The following is a 17,469-nucleotide window of genomic DNA, read 5'->3' as shown; positions in this document are numbered from 1 at the left end:
TCTGCATTTGCACCTTACCAGATATGGAGTTATGCACCTCAAATGTTCTTGAACCTGAACTTTTCCTACAGCGGGCAGTTCTTTGTTCTCCCAGTCTCTGCCTTTGCCTTATGTGACTTGAGCAGTGTGGTTGGAGCACTTGCTGGTGAAATCTGAGACAGAAATGTTATTGAATACCTCAGCTTTCTCCATGTCCTGGGGTAGCCTGGCTTCCCAAATGCTTCCACATTTTCCACAGTCTTCCTTTTATCACCAACATAGGTAATTCTATTGTTCAGAGTGCAAAATCTTTTCTTACTCTTTTCTTCCTTCTCATCTCTTCAAATGTTAACAGTGTACCTGCCTGCCTTTCTGCTGTTCCCATACTTATTTGCATAGATAAATCATTTTGGAGAGGGGATGGAACTCTTGCTCTAGTGATGTCATATTTTCTAGTAAAAAATGCACTCACTAAGCTTTTATTGCTAAATGGTTTTATACAAAAAGTATAGTGAAGATCTAGACTTGTGGGGATGAGAAAAGATCAGGAGGACCCATCTACCTTACAGTGTAGAGATTCATTTGTAATAAATTAGAACAGAAAATTACCATGCCTGTGGCCTTCATAAGAAACACCTGACATGGACCTGAGGTTCTTATTCCCTTATGTCAGTTCTGCAAAAGTGAGGTACCTAGACTGTTTTGTCTGAGCTCTGTACAGTCCATAAAGAGCTACCTGCTGAGGATGCTAACATTGGTGCCAAAAAAAGGGAAGACAAACTGCTCTCAAAAACTGTGTGTCTCTTCTGTCTGTAGAAAGAGAGTAGATTACTAACTTCCAAGTGGTTAACTACAATGGATTCTACTATATGTGTTTGTTAGGAGAAAAACCACCCTCTTGGTTGAATGTGCACCTAAGTTTCTTCTTTAATACTGACGTACGTTTTTGCCCCACTACTGTCTTACTAGGTCCAAAAATAGACATGTAGCGTTTACCATTACTTTTCTTGCCTGTGTATTTTAAATAGAAGTTATATAATTAATAAGTAATGGGGCTGTTTTCTGGCCTGGAAGCATGAATATTGCTTTTCTGGAAATTATAGCAGTGATTTTTAAAGTGGCTCACTGAAATTTGATCCTAGTGGCTCTCAAACACTGTGTTTGAATGCCCTGTCCTATCTGCACATCCTTCTACAATGTTTGAATAAAGTTTATATGTTAAGTGAAAAAGGTACTTTAGTTAAGATTTGCAGTTAACCTGAGAATGTTTCTTGTTTGCAGAATCCTTACACTGGGACTTGGATTTCTTATTATCCCTTTTCTTCCTGCAAGTAATCTCTTCTTCCGAGTAGGATTTGTTGTTGCAGAGAGAGTCATCTACCTCCCCAGTATTGGATACTGTATTCTCTTTACGTATGGATTTAGTCTCCTGAGTAAGCAAGCCAAGAAAAAGGTACCATCAAAATAATCAGTAAAGTTGTTGATGATGAAGCAGTTCAATTGCATGATTTGTTTCTTAACTTGGCTCTCTTTCCTTAAGAAAATTCTTGCTGTGGCAGTACTTGGAATCTTGTTGATAAATGTTATGCGCTGTGCGCTCCGCAGCAGTCAGTGGAGGTCAGAAGAACAGCTTTTTAGGAGTGCATTGTCTGTGTGCCCTCTGAATGCAAAAGTAAGTCACTCATTGACTTCTTTTTTTCTTTTTTTTTTTTTTAAGTGTTTTGAAATCTGGGGTCAAGGAGGTATTATGCATAGTTAATATATTGTGCTACAGTGTTATTCACAGTCTTGCTCAGTTCAGGAATGACATTGACATGTCAGACATCTAAATTACAGTGGCAGCATAGTCAAAATACCAGAAAGTGCAAATTACAATATTCAGAACTTGGAGGTGGGAGTGGGGAGGTGAGGGAGAGGGGAGAATGCACTTCAAGAAAGGCATCAAGTCAAATTTGCTGTACTGCTAATGCAATCTATTTAGAAGAACTGTGTGCATAATTTCAAGTTATTGCAACAAAAATATCAAAACAAGGTCAGTAAGTTGTAGCAATGTATTCAATTGAAAAATGTCTATGCTGTTTTCAGAATCCTTTCTGTGTACCTTCCAGTGGTATATACAGCCAGCACAGCTGAGGGACAAAGCAGCATATCATCAATGAAATTGCAGGATGTGGGAGTAAAATCTTGCTCCTACTTCTGCTTTTTTACAGCAGCTGAGCAGGTTAGACTCTTCAGACTTGGGCACTGAGGAAAGCTGCAGTTTTCCCTGCAGGCTTAGTGAGGGAACAAGTAAGATGGTGGGACTGCTTAGGATGTTTCACTGAGCAGCAGTGTTCAGCATCAGAGACTGACTCCAGCCTCCAACAGAGGCTGCAGTCCTTTGACAGCCAAGAGTGTGATCTGTTGGAGTATACCACTGAGCCCTGATGTTGTCTGAATTTTAGTAAAGAGAGAGGCTCTTTGTAGAGCCTGGGAGTGGGAATGTGCAGCTTGTCAATAAAATCACATTGATGTTTTAAAATATTAGATTCCTGTAATCTAGGGTGGTGTCTAGAAAATACCAATCAAGACAGAGTTTAAAAAGGAACCTGTGAATGCTCGACTTCACAAAGAGAATTATAAACTTAGCATTTACTGGAATACAGATATGCAACAGCCAGCTGTAAAAAACATTTATGGCCAATATTTGCAACATGGTAGCATTTTTCAGTAGTCTGAGATTTTAATACATAGGAAAGAGCTGTTGTATTTTATTGTGTGGCAGTGGCAGGCAACCATCTTCTTTTTAATGATGACCTCGGTATATCCTGTCTTCTGGATGACAAGCGCATGCTATAAATGGAGCAAATGCAATCTGTTTTCTTTGTGTGTAACTCCATCCATCTGCCATGGTGAGAGTGCTTCAGACAGATCCACACTCTCTGCCTGTGCTCCAAGCTCCTTGGACTCCAGCCATGCCTGGCTGGGAAGCTGTGTAGCTGCGCTCCCACAGTACTGCGCTTGAGCCGATAAGCTGTGCACAAGCTACTGAGCTAATGCAGCTGGTTTAAAGCCAATGAATGTACAGGCAAAATGAGCTTGTGTTTGTCAACACTGGGCACTGTAGACATGCCTGAGCTGTATTTCTGCTGGTGACAGCTTGTGCAAGTGGAAGGCATGGAGGTGTGAACCGGGAAAGGATTCTAGGCTCACATTCCAATTTTGCTGAAGGATGTAACTTTGAAATCACAATAGTAGGGGACTTTCCTAAGCAGGAACATTAGAAAGTCCATGTGTGACAGCCTATGTCTTGTTTTCTTTATGTACTCAGGTATATTTATTTAATTTTGATAAAGGTAAATGTAAAAATTTGAACTAGGTTTTGTTTTGATCTTCAGTTGTCTTGAAATTGCAGGCTTCCTTTAAAAATAACTACACAGGACCTTCTTTCAGTGACCGATTTATTTCAGTGGCAGGCTGGTACAGACCAAAGAATGACACACAGATAATAGCTTTTCCTTGTTGTTCTTGGAACATATTAAATATGTGTAATGTGGTCATGCTTTGCTTCCATTATATATCAGGATCTCAAAATCTCAAATCCTCAGTAGCAGAAAAAGCTGTTCCTGTTTTCTTGTACAGCTCTTTTCAATTCCAAATTGTCTGTGTGGGAAGTATAGAGTAAACTTACCCTAATTCTAAATAACAAGTTGTAACAGCACTGCCTGGTCTAATTTCAAGACTCATTGCTTTAAAAATATTCTTTAGATAAAAACCTGGAAACTGCATTAAATGAGATTGTGTGGCACGGTAGTGAATCTGGCTCAAGAGGATGACATTTAAGATCAACTTTAATAAATGTTACTCGCTGACTTTAAAATTTATTGGAAATAACGAGGTACCATAATGAAGCTACAAATATTTTGAGCACTACAAAAATTCCCAATACAGATTTTTAAATGTTTTGAATATTTTGAAATTTATTTTAAATGTTATTTATTTACAATATTTTAAAGTATATATATTATATATATATATATGTTTCATATATATATATATATAAAGTACATGGTGGATGGGTGGGTAGAGTTTTTTAAAAGAGACAAACAAGTATAGAGGTCTTGGTTAAACATATCCAGGAGTATGTTACACTTTTGAATTTGTGTGGCCCTGCACTAAAAGGCTGGTTTCAAAGGCCATGAGACCGAAACAGTACACATTTTTAATATATTTGGCAGTAGTTTCCTTAGCTGAACAGGAGGTACCTCTATATTGATTCCATTTTTCCTACCACCTTTTTTCATACTGTATGGATTGGATTCTTCTCCTGGGGAGAAGAAGCTGTTTCTATAAGCATTAGTTCCTCTCCTTGGACTAAATGAGAGACATAAGTCAGAAGGAAGGTGTCCTAGATTTGTCTTTCTCTTCACTGATGATGAAAGAAGTCCTGACAACTAGAGAACATGTGGATACATAAGATTATGTGAGATTTTGACCCTCTCCTACTGCTGTTCACTATTTATAGACATTGCTGGCCTGCTCTTCACCTTCTGAAGTCATTACACATTGTTTCTTTTAATTTTAAAGATCATTTCCAAAAATGCTCATCTTGCTGCCTTTTTTTTTTTTTTCCTGTTGGAAATGTTTGCATTGTTGGAAGAACTCAGTTATTTTTTGTCAGCTTTTAGAAAAGCCATAGCAGTGAAGAATCCAGAGATGGTCTTTATTCCTGGATGACTTCCTCTCATTGATTATCTAAAAAAATAATTGCAGTTACATTGTTGCACACATGGGAAATAGCCAGCATTTTTCCTTTCCTGGATTTGAAATAACTGAATTTAAATGACTGTAAATTGTTGCGATTTTGTACATAATCTCTACATTCTCCTTGCTACTGGCTCTATTGGCTTTACTTTAAAGGATAGAAATTAATAAACATCATTTTTGAAAAGGCATTTTAGTAGCAACTCTTATGCAAAAATTGGCAAGGAGTTAAAATACTCCCACCACAATGCTATTATGCCTTGACATACCAAGTAAATAACTTGGAAATTTATGCTTTATGCAAACTGCAATCATTACTGATACAAGTTTGTCAGAGACGAGCTATGCTAATACTGAAAAGGTACAATAAGTTTGTGAGATTGGTTTCTATACTTTCTTAAAAGGTCCTGTAAAACCTCTTTGTTACAGAACAAGATTTAATGCTGCCTGAGGATCTGATCTTTGATCCTTAAGGAAGCTGATCTAGAGGGCATTTCCTTTAGGTATTGAGATTTTTTTCTTTATGCTATATATTAAAAAGGGATTATCTTCTGAGGAATTTTACTTAAGTGCTGTGGGCTGTGTTTATATGGGTTATTTGCAGTGTTTTGCCACCATTTTAGATGTCAAATTTTCTTTATACAAGCACAGTCATGCAGAAGAATATTTAGACAACATTAGATACACAAGCAAGATGTGAATATCAAAATAGCTGTGTTATGTTATTTTTAGAAAACTGAGTTTTAGTAGTAGACGAAAGAGAAAAATGATGACACAAGCTGGCATCAAACAGAGGCATCTGCATGTTCCTGGATAAATTTTGACATCTGTGCTTTGCTTTCATCCTTTTTTGTAAATGTTCATATTTGCTGAAAAAGAGATTATGGGCAGCTAGGAAGAGAGAGTAAAATTGGTGGTAATAGTAGTGCTCCAGCTGAGGGGATGTACCTCCTAGAAGGCGATATTACATTTCAATTTCTTCCTTTGAGGGAAAACTAAATAAAAAAAATCAGTCTGATAATAATTTTATTTTTGTATAGGAAAATATTTTTTTTCATCTCTTTGTTTAAATTCAACATTTAAACAAGAGTTCAAGTATATCTGGCACAGAATGCAGTGCTTTTTCTTTTTTATACTGGCTTCTTAGGTTGACTGAGGTATTGAACAGACAAATACATGGAGCCAAATCCTTGGCTAGGCTCTGGTGCTATGGTTATGTTAACTTAAACAACACATGCCTGTCTACCCTCGGATATTTTTACCTGATCTCTTAGATTTCTGAGAATACTGTGTTGTTATGCATCCCTGGAAAATGCTCCTTTTAGAGCTATTACTGTAAAGTAATTGCCCATTTAAGGTTGATAAAGGATCATCTGAGTATAATGTAATACATAATTTCCAGTTAATATTTAATCATTTAATAACAAAGGGCTCTTAAATGTTTAACCAGGAAAGGAAAATCTTCCCTCTCAGGCTGGCATTGCACAATATCTGTCAAAAACAGAAGAACCACACCTCTAAAGATGAAATTTTAAACAATTCACTGACGTCTCATTATTAAAGACCAGATTCTTCCCACCCATTGGTACACAGAAAGCACTTGTGTCCCCATGTTGTGCAGGAGATCACAGCCCTGTGTTCAGCAGACAGCAGTGGTTACTGCAAGCCTGCTTTGAGGGAGCAAAAGGCTGACCTTGGCATCCCCCTGCCGTGGCCACTGAAGTGAGAGACAGCTGGATGGCAGAAGTAACCCACACCTCTGAGATGACTGGATGTGCCTGGGAACCCTTTGCTGCTTCTGCTATCCAGAGCAGGATGTTACTGCATCGTATAGCCCATTGCAGAACTAGTTTTGTCATTGGATGCTTATGGTAGGCTGGGCACTTATTTTGATATGTTTGGTTTTGGGCTTTTTTCCTCTTCCTTTCTTTGTCACCACCATATTAAGAGGAACTAAAGCTGCAATTTCACTTGAAGGGAGATTAGAAAACTTACATACAGCAAGGAGCCCTTCATTTTTGGGAGTATTGTATAGAAACATCATTTCCTTTCACAAGGGAGCTATAGCTGAGGGCAAAACAAATACACCATTGAAAATGCTAATAGTTTATTTAAATAGTTCTGCAATCAATTTTAAAAGAGTATAGTACATCTTTTTAGTTCAGTTCACAAAATGTACATGTGCACTTAATACTTCATTTGATGTTTTGACTTGGGAGATTTGATATCTCTCAGTTTTCTTCAGATTGCACAATTCTATTTACATGAGAAAAATATTCTTGCTGCTGGTACTTTTGGGAAAAAAATGGATGTGAAGATACTACATGTTTTTTAAAAAACTGTGAAAAATAGAAAGTGAAGTGCTGTTTCCTAACACAAGACAGCTGACATGTGAAAGACTGAGTGGTTGGTATACACCAAGATTTTTCTCATCTTCCCTGTCCCAGTCTTTAGGCAAATTTCATTTTGTAAAGCTTCTTAAAGAATGAAATTCAATCAAGTTAAATGTAATGTTGTTTGCTGATACTGAAGTGTAAAGTTATGTACTTCAAGGTCTAACATCCAGTATTCAGTGAAATCTTTAAGTATATATTTTGTGTTCCCACAATCTATCTATTTTGTGGGTAAAATTTGAATATGTGAACTTCAACATAGATAATCAGAGCAATCCAGTTTGGTAAGAATCTTAGTGTTCTGAATAATTTCTGGAAGAGATATATAAATATAATTCAGTCCTGAGAAACATCTTTCAGGGTATTTCATTTTACTTTAATGACTCCTGGGAAAATGCTGCTCTATCTTTTTGTATGTTTTGACACTATCTATGGATCTTCGTTTGGTTATTTCTTGATGTAAATGTACCATTCTGTTGCTTCTTTGCCATGGGCCTTATCATAATTTTATGAATGTACAGTACAGTGGCAGGATTTTTTTCTTTGTGGAAGCTGTGCTAGAACTGCTTTTATAGGATGCTGAATTTATGTGATATTTTATATCTTACAGTGTGAGAAGCTGCCTCTGTGCATGCTTAGTAAGCTTTATAGCATCTCTGCTCCCCTTAAAATCAGTGAAAATACTTTTTCTCCCATTTGAGAAAGCATGGGAAATGTCCCTAACTTTATTTGTTGATGGTATGTTACTGCATTTTACAATCATATAAAGATGAAATTCAAATATGAAATTCCATAAGAACTAGGCTCCAACACTCATGTGTGCTGGATCAATACATCCCAGATACTGTGCCAACTGCAATTAGGGTTTTTCAGTTAATGGACGTGTCAGATAAAATCCTTTTTTGAATGTAGAAGGTGAATTAGACTTATCTAAGTACATTATGGACCTACCTTTTTGGACTTCAATCTGAAGTTATTCCTGTATACTGTTTTAAAATTAGATTTTCAAAATTTGGAAAAAATTTCCGTATGTGTTTGTTTTAGAGGAAGTACATACAATTAGATTTCAAATAGTAAAGTAATCTAAATAATGAGTCTTGATCTGGGTGCTGAGAAATCTCTTTTCAAGAGTCAGTACTCACAGAACTTTTCAACCAGGTAACATAGTCTTCAGAGATTTGTCTTAAAGTGGGATTTGAGATATCTTCCAACTCAGATTTGTCCTGAAATGTATTTATTACTATTTACTCTTGCCATAAATAAAGATGATGCATCTTCTCCCTGTAGTCTAAAAGCTCTAGATCCTTCCTTCATTCTTCAGTTTTTAACAGGCAAAGTCTTCACATGTTGCTATACATATTATTTCAAAAATGTTCTTTGATACATTTTTATCCTTAGATAATACTTGTTCCTGTTAACTTTTGTTTGGGTTTTTTGTCAATGTTGGGTTTCTTCTAGTTTATGCTATAATGAAAACAATTTGACACATTGCTGTAGTGTTCCTTCTCCTTTGAAGGATTAGATAGATTTGATTTGAGTTAAACTTTCTCTTACCTGTCAAACAAATGAAATTAAGATCAGGAGGTCTCCATAAAAAGTGCCTTGTGAAAGGAGTGGTGGCCTCATTTATAAAACTAGGAAATGAATAATCTTTCATAAATAGCTGATCTGTACCTCAGATTTTGTCTCACTGTCTTTATTGTATGAATTTTCCAAAGTATCAACAAACACCAAAAGCCAGCAATGAATGACACAACTGCTGACTGTTTCTTTTTAGAGAAAGAATTTTTAGCTGCTTGATTCCACAAAATATCTGACTGTGTGGCATCTGGTGGAATATCCATCTGTGTTTTCAGGTGCACTACAATGTTGGCAAAAACCTGGCTGACAAAGGAAATCAAAGTGCTGCAATCAAATACTACAGAGAAGCTGTAAGGTATTAGAAATTTTACTCTTTAATGATCTTTCCTAAAATTGCTTTCATGTTTAACATGAAGAAGATGCTTAGGTATTCATTTTTATGTTTTGCACTGTTGCAAAGCTAGCAATTTGCATATATTAATACGTGTCCATACATAATAATAATCTCTTAAATTTTAAATTTTAGGTTGAATCCAAAATATGTGCATGCTATGAACAACCTTGGAAATATTCTGAAAGAAAGAAATGAGCTCCATGAAGCAGAGGAGTTGCTGTCCTTAGCTGTGCAAATACAGTATGTTTAAACCAATGCTAAGCAGTGTTTTGCACCAACTGAGCCAAAATTATACAATAGGATCTTGTGTTTTAAATGCTTCATTGTCCTCTCTCTTGGTGGTTTTTTCCCAATTTATCCAGACCTGATTTTGCTGCTGCATGGATGAATCTAGGAATAGTGCAGAACAGTTTAAGAAGGTTTGAAGAGGCAGAGCAAAGCTATTGGACAGCGATTAAACACAGAAAAAAATATCCAGATTGTTACTACAATTTAGGGCGGTTGGTAAGTGCTTTTGAATAAATGATAGCTATTACTGGAATCTGTGTGTCTTTCTGTATGTATATATATAGATGGATTTATATAATTTTGCTGTAATGTTTAAAGCTGATAGTTATCCCAGTTTGCTTATATTGTATTTTACAGTGATTTCATACTTTTGGTAGCTTTTCCTATTGCTTTCCCAGTATACTTCCTTACATACAACCTTTGGTAATCCTACTTTATCATATAAAGAAGTATAAACAAAAATACAGATTTAAAATTCTTTTTTCCAAAAGGTATTATTAATCATTTCCCAGTATTTTGCATTCATTATTATATTATTAGCTAGTAGAACTATGCCGAAAAATTCAAATTCGATTTTTGGAAATATATACATTAAATATTTACTAAATCTCTTGTGTAGATTTCTAAATTGTATGCTGTTTCTTCTACTTAGTCTATTGGTACATGCATATTTGAAAACAAGCCTCACTTCTAGAGAAAAGAAAAAGAAAATTAGTATATAGCATTCTTATCTTCCATACTACAAGAGTATTCCTTTTACATTTATTTTTGTCTATAGAAAGAAATCCTACTAGAAGGGACAAGACATCAACAACTTTTTAGTTGTCTTTAGTGAATGATAGGAAAGTAAAGTAAGCAATAGCAAAACTACTGGATTTTTCTTTTGTTTTAGTATGCAGATTTGAATCGCCATATAGATGCATTGAATGCATGGAGGAATGCTACAGTCCTGAAACCAGAGCACAGTTTGGCCTGGAACAATATGATAATATTGCTTGATAATACAGGTAAAGGTCTATTTGAATGTTTTAATGAATAATTCAGTGTCTAGAAAAACTTAAACTTTTATCTGGTTTTATCTAAAAGGATCTCTACCTCTTTGGCTACCAGACACCCTCTAATAATATAAGAATACCTTCTGACTCAGTGATTTTAAAGTATCACTTGAAATCCAGCCCATAAATTGAATTTCTGATACTTACTTAAAATGCCATCATTGTGCAAGCATGTTTGTATTACAAATAAAATTCCTGAGCTTTGCTTTGTTGTTCTTCTGAAGGTGTTATCTGTTGAAAACAAAATTAAGATATTCTGTTGCCTTAGTCTATAGGATTTTACATTTGTGTGTGTGTGTGTGTGTGATACCTGGTTTTCTCTAAAAAATTATGCAGTCAGCTATTTGTAAAATATGTGTGCTTGCAGCATGAACTAATAAGGCTGTGTTAAAACATGCCTTCTCTTTTTCTGCTACCTGGGCTCCCAGGCAATCTAGCTCAAGCAGAAGCAGTTGGAAGAGAAGCTCTGGAATTAATACCTAATGATCATTCTCTTATGTTTTCCTTGGCTAATGTACTGGGGAAATCACAAAAATATAAGGTAGGTAACTAGAGCTTTTTAACTCTAGGGCTTTGGGTTGGTTTAGTTGGGTTTTTTCCCTTAATTAAACTCCATCTACGTTTTTTGTAGAAACCATTTGAGGAGATCATTGTGGACTATGACTTAGATAATCTATTTAAAACGTTTCAGTGCCCTTTTCTACCACAGTATTAGTGTGTGATTCTGTCTTGAGCTTATCTTGCCTTATTTTAGATGCCTGGGTTACAAATGTTGCTGCCCTACACTATGTTAGTGGTCAGTGGAGAGAAATAGGCTCTTAAGCACACTAGAGGGCAGCTAGGGTCTTGTGTTGCTCCACTGCCAAGGGAGAGAGCCTGTATTGAATTAGAGACCTTGTTTCAGGAACTTAAATTAGATGGGACAAGCTAGTCATTGTGCTTTTGCTATGTATTCTATGAATACATATACATAGACAAGAATTCTAGCCTTTTTGCCTGACACAATCTAAAATATAATAATAGGAGTTTGTTAATCCCAGAGTGAGATCGGGTGATCTCAGAATGCTATGAGAGAAAGTACATACATTGCTTAATGTATTGAACTTTCTCTTGGATGCAGTGGACCTGCCTGTGAGTGGTACCTCAGCATTTACTACCTTCATTTGCAAATAGTAAATGTAATTAAACTGATGAGAATGACTTGTTTTCCAAAGGGAATTGTATCAGATGATAAGCTTATATGACAGAGAATAAATCAGACACATTTAATATAGTTAGTTGTTTAAAATGACTCTACATTCAGTGATTTAAGTATGTGATAGGGACAAATTAATAATAAGTCCTTGGTGTTCCTTAGTAAATATCATTTACTGAACCTCTTTTAGGTTTTTTTAGGCTTTTAAGGGGTTTAATGTCTTTTTGATAGCAATAATGTTAACAGCACTGCAGGAACAGTATACAAAGTAAGAAGATTCTACGATATGAAACTTGACAGAAGGAAATGGCCTAAGTTGTACCTGGAAAGGTTTAGATTAGATATTAGGATTTTTTTTTTCACAAAAGGGGTTGTAAAACATTGTACCTGATTGCCCAGGGAGGTGGTGGAGTCACCATCCCTGGAAGTGTTCAAAAAATGTATGGATATGGCACTTGAGGACATAGTTTAATGGTGAATATGCTGGTGGTGTGGGTTTTACAGTTAACCTCATTATCTTAAAGGTCTTTTCCAACTTTAGTAAGTCCATGATTCTCAAAACAGATGAATTTTTCCTGTAGTTACTGTGACCACTTACAATTTTACAGTATCGTACAGCTGTGGAGTCCTGACCTGTCCACATGTGAGGCCAGGGTCTGTGACAACCCTGCAGTGGCTTTTGTTTGTGTTAGTGATGCTGTTAAACAACCTGTTACTGGTTTTCTATACTGGCTGGGTTTTTTTCCTGGGCACTCTAATTCTTTTCTCCCTCCACTTGAGACTGTTATAAAATACATATTTTAGGTTGGTTTAACAAAGTTCCAGAAGAATACAAATTAACATCCAGAATGCAAAAGGTATAAGATTATGAAGGAGGTAATTGCTAGAATTATTTTGGTGAGTCAGGCCTGTGGAAGAATAGAGGATTTTATAGTCATTCATTAGGAAGAATATGTAGCGTGACAGAATAAAGAGCATTTATAATGAAATAAAGATGAAAAAATAAGTTGAAAACAAGATAGAAAAATTTTCCAGGTGTAGGAGAGACAAGTCTGTCTTCGTGGATTTTAAAAATAAAAAAGAAGATGGTGGTTTTGATTGCCAGCCCTGAAAGGTTATTATGCTGCAGGAGAACGTGTTGGAGACAATGTAGAAGTAAGAGTAGAGGAAAGTGTAGCTTTTAAGTTCATATTCTAAAAAAAGGAAAAGGAATAGTGGAGACTAGGGGAAAAAACAGGGCGCCAGTGAGTGTTTTAATAGTTCAATATGGAGTAGTAGATTTGTACAGAGCTTAACTAGTCACTAAAAACTGATGGGTTATAACAGGGAGAGCAAATTAAGGGAATTGGAAAGTGGGTTTACTTACAAAGGTTATGATCTCAGCGGCTGTATTTGGCATTGCCTGGAAAGAGGAGATTTGTTTGTAATGGGAGAATGCTTACTGATAAAAACAAAACAAAAAAAAAAGCATGAAAAATTCAGATTTCTTGTCCACCCCCTTACCATGTAAAAACAGAGAAGTGGATGGCTCTTCAAGGATTTTTATTGAATGGAATTGGAGGGGAGGAATGGGGGATGGAGACTGTCAAGGTGATGGAGGTAATTTTCAGAGTGCTGCCTGACTGTGTCTGATGTGTTGTATAACCTCAGGCATTTAATTTATTAGGTCACTCATTATGTGTCTGTATAAAAGTTGCTACTATGCTGGCACTATTGTCATGCAGGAAGATTTGTTCTGGAGTTTTTTGTTATCTTTTATTTTAAAAGACACTGAGTCAAAAAGGTTTTATTAGGTTATGAGAGATTTCCTTCAATAAGCATAAAATATTCTCCTTCCAATAAGCGAACAACATTCTCCTTCAGTTTCAAATGCACTTTGACTTTCAGCAAAGATAGGTTTCCTACATCACAAAAAAAAAAAAATTAGCCCTTTATTTTTTGTTTGTATCTAGTGATGAATGATTTATTGTTCCAGAGAGAAAAGCATATAAAGGATGAGCTGTTTCTGTGGTTTTGTTTGGGTTTTTTAATTAACATCTGTTATACCAAGTTAGATTCTCTTTTGAATGCTTGTTCTTATCTCAACTGATGAAGAACGAAGCTATCTTTAGTTCTTTGAAAAAAAAGTGTGCTATGTTTTTGTTACATATACATCTATGCTTTTTCTGTAAAAAGTGCAATAAATTGAAACCATTCAGCATTTTTTGTATTTGAAATAAAGCCAGACTACAATTTTGTGGCCTTGGCAGCAGATGGAATGTGGTGTGCTTACCCCAAGCCTTTGCTATATGCAAGCTGCAAGTTTCTTGGCAATACTTGAAGATTTGGCAAGATGCAGCAATTTGAAATACCACTGATGTACTGGAATGTATATTTACTCCATATATCCACAGTAATATGAATATGATGCACCTTAAATAGCCTTTAAATAACCACTATGCTTCTACTAGCTGCTGAGCAAAGTAGTGGTGATAAAAATATTCTCAGCATGGAGTTGAAGATGTATGGTAATGGCAGCCAGCTCTTGAATATCTATTGCATTAAATTATCTGGAAGCGTATTGCACATGTTGCCCATTGTCCTTCAGCAGTGAAAGAATGCAAGTCTGTAAATTAGGTGTTCCTCCTCTGTGTAGGTGGCAACTTTTTAGGCATAAGCTTGATTTAAATGGTCAGCACATCTTTCATTTTGATTGCTGTTAACCTGACTAGTGACGAAAAATACTAAAATTTGGAGTGGGGAAAAAACCACAACTTTGTGGGACTTGAAATTACTGCATGTTTTCAAGTGAAAATCCACTGTTGACTTTTAGGACTTGAGAGTTGTATGAAAAGAGGAGGTTATCTTGCATCACTTGCCAAATTTTTGAGTCTCAGTATATTTCTCAGGTGACTGAGAAACATGAAAATCGTGGAATAATTTTGCCTGGAAATGACATCTAGAGGTCATCTAGTCCAACTGCTAACCCAAACCAGTGCCAATTCCAGTTGAATCCTGAATATCTCTGTCAATTGAGATTCTATAGCCTCTCTGGACAGCATCTTTCTATGCTTGACCAACTTCGTGATAAAAAAAACCTGATGTTTCCTTTAACTGGAATTTCTTGTATGCTAGTTTGCATCCATTATGTCTCATCCCATCTCACAGACATGTGAGAGAGTCTATTTCCATCTTCTCTGTATTATCTCATCACATAGTTGTAGGCAGCACCTTCATCTCTCTCCTGAAGGCTGAAAAGATCCAATTCTCTCAGTTGGTCTTTGCACATCTTGTGCTTCAGCCCTGTACCATTTTGGTGGCTCTCTGCAAAACTCACTGGAGTTATGTCTGTGTCTTTCTCGTAATAGAGATCTTCAGCCTTAACACATACTCCAGGTGTAGTCTTGGAAGTATTTAACAAAACCACATGGCCACCAGAGGTCCATTCCATCTTCAACCGTTCTGTGATTTCTGCTAGTCTGTTTCTCTGCCCTGCCCAGGTCCCTCAAAATAGCTGTTCTCCTTTCCAATGTATTTCTCCCTCCTCTTAGGTGCTATCTGTAAAGTTTTGAAACTGCATTCAGTCCCACCATCCAAAATATGAATAAAATCACTAAACAGTATGGGTTTCAAAAAGACCAATGCATCCAGGAACTTTAATAGTCTGGATATGAGAATGCTGGAGCAACTGCTCATGCCATAGGAAAGCAATGCTAAAACTTGAACTATGGAGGTAAATTTGTAGACATCTGGTTCCAATTGTTAACTCCTATCCAAATAATCCTTGTCCTGAAAAAAAATCAGAATCACGGAATAGTTGAAGTTGGAAGGGACTTCTGGAGATTCTCATCCAACCCCCTGCTAAAGCAGGTTCACCTAAAGCAGGTTGCACAGAATTGCATCCAAGCAAGTTTTGAGTATCTCCAGGGAAGGACACTGTACAACTTCTTTGGTCAATCTGTTTCAGTGGTCTGTCACCTGAACAGTAAAGTTCTTCCCCATGTTCAGGTGGAACTTCCCTGCATCCATTGCTGCTTGTTGCCTTTTGTGCTGTTGCACGGCATGAATGAGAAGAGCCTGGATTCATCCTTTTGGCACCCTCCCTTCAGATATTTAGACATTGATGACGTCCTCTGTCAGTCATCTTTTCTTGAGGCTGAGCAGGCCCAGCTCCTTCTGCTTTTCGTCATAAGAGATGCTTCAGACTCCTCATCATCTTCATAGCCCTCCACTGGACTAGCTCAGAGAACCCCGGGGTTTGTAATTTCCTTGACCTGTAGAGATGAAGGCACTTTTTGCATGAGTCTCTGCTGGCTTGAGAATGGCAGCCTCAGCTGTGCTCAGTAATGCTTTTAGTTTGTGTTTGAATTTGGACATATGGGGAGGCTCTTAAGTCACTCAGAGCTGAGTGACTCAATCTTGACATCAGAAATTTCTTTTCCCCTGAAGGGACCCTTACAGAGAGTTATTTCATGCTTGACATGAGAAGATGGTGGAACCAAAAATCTGTCTGACAGGTTTTCTTTTTCAGTAGAGCCTGTGTTTTATTTTAAGCAGTGAAAGCTTAGCACAAAGGAAAGGACTTTTCCCCATGTTACTGTTCTCACGTACCTCAGACAGCAAGTATGTGCATTCAGATGGAAGCCTACCACATTGAGGTAATTTTATCTTCAGGTCATTTGCATTGAAACTGAATGAACAACTTTCCCTAAAGCACAGCAGTGCATAGAAATCTATGTAAAATTTGCTTTCAAGTATCTAAACTTGCATGCTAGTGAGCAAGTATGCTCCATTTGGATTGGACGGGGTGTGACTTTTTAAACTTCTGCAGGAAATATGCTCTGGTAAAAAAAGTTATTAGCAGCTAGTTTGGAAAAATAGAATTGTTTTAATTAGAGAATAAATTTAGTGGTCAATTATTCTCTGAATATTAGGTGAGAGAGCTGAGGTTTTCTAAGAAGTACTCAGATATCAAGAGTCTTAGGAGTACACATTTCAAGCGGTAAAACAGAGACGATAACTGGTGAGGAAAATCTGAAGGATGTTGCATGGCATGATATGATTTGGCATGATTTTTTAAGTAAAAGGCACTCAGCTACTCTTCATGGGGAACCAAATTGAAACATCTGTTTGAAAGGGATTTACTGGAATGCCCCTATTCTTAATGCTAAATGTTGTAAAAGAAAATGTATCTATAAGTAGTTTGCTTAGATACCAAATTACATTTCCTTAATTTGCTTGTGTAAGTAGGGAAAACTTCAGCAGGTAATGTTTGAAAATACTATAAATATTTTTAAAAAGGTACTTTAGGTAAAGAGCAAACTTCACTAGTGCTTAATAAATTTCTGCTAAAATAACAGCAGCCCATGAAAACATGAAATTTATTTGCAGCAATATTACGGGTTTCGGGGGCTGTAGCCACCTGAGCTATAGGATCAGGCAGGCTCAGGATATTTATATGGTAGTATCATATAGATACAGCATTGTTTTGGAGGGTTTGTAATTACAGTGGTGGGTAAAATTGGCATTGTTTTATATATATGAGAATGGACTTTCCTGATGACTTGCTATTTTAAATTATTCAGGAATCTGAAGCTTTGTTCCTCAAGGCAATTAAAGCCAATCCAAATGCTGCCAGTTATCATGGTAATTTGGGTAAGAGCCTTTCTAAATCTTATCAGCTGTATTGTTTATTTACTTCATATTCATTGTGTTTAAAAAGAAAAAACAATCTTTTGAGCCTTCTTCCTGCTGGGCAGATTTCTATTTCACTTTCTAGAAGAACTGCCAGCCAGAAGAACAGGGCACTAAAGCTAGAAAAGCTGTCACATGATATGACAGATCAAGAGGGCTGCAAAATCC

The 17,469-nt window shown here is 36.5% G+C and overlaps 1 protein-coding gene across 4 annotated transcripts in view; it reads left to right on the top strand.

Annotated features, from left to right (window-relative positions):
* TMTC4 (transmembrane O-mannosyltransferase targeting cadherins 4) overlaps positions 1–17,469 on the top strand; it is a 55,540-nt gene that overhangs the window by 32,975 nt on the left and 5,096 nt on the right. For 3 of the 4 annotated variants that reach the window (XM_030276678.4, XM_072931557.1, XM_030276671.4), the window contains 8 exons: positions 1,261–1,432; positions 1,520–1,651; positions 8,972–9,051; positions 9,223–9,330; positions 9,453–9,594; positions 10,271–10,385; positions 10,862–10,974; positions 17,193–17,262. In XM_030276678.4, the coding sequence (XP_030132538.4) occupies positions 1,261–1,432; positions 1,520–1,651; positions 8,972–9,051; positions 9,223–9,330; positions 9,453–9,594; positions 10,271–10,385; positions 10,862–10,974; positions 17,193–17,262 (932 nt within the window). The remainder of the gene's footprint in view (positions 1–1,260; positions 1,433–1,519; positions 1,652–8,971; positions 9,052–9,222; positions 9,331–9,452; positions 9,595–10,270; positions 10,386–10,861; positions 10,975–17,192; positions 17,263–17,469) is intronic. The other variant, XM_072931560.1, reaches the window with a different exon arrangement.

Source organism: Taeniopygia guttata, chromosome 1 (genome assembly GCF_048771995.1).
Source record: "Taeniopygia guttata chromosome 1, bTaeGut7.mat, whole genome shotgun sequence".
Lineage (NCBI taxonomy): Eukaryota > Metazoa > Chordata > Aves > Passeriformes > Estrildidae > Taeniopygia > Taeniopygia guttata.
The sequence above is the reverse complement of the archived record's forward strand: the minus strand, read 5'-3'. Positions and strand labels throughout refer to the sequence as shown.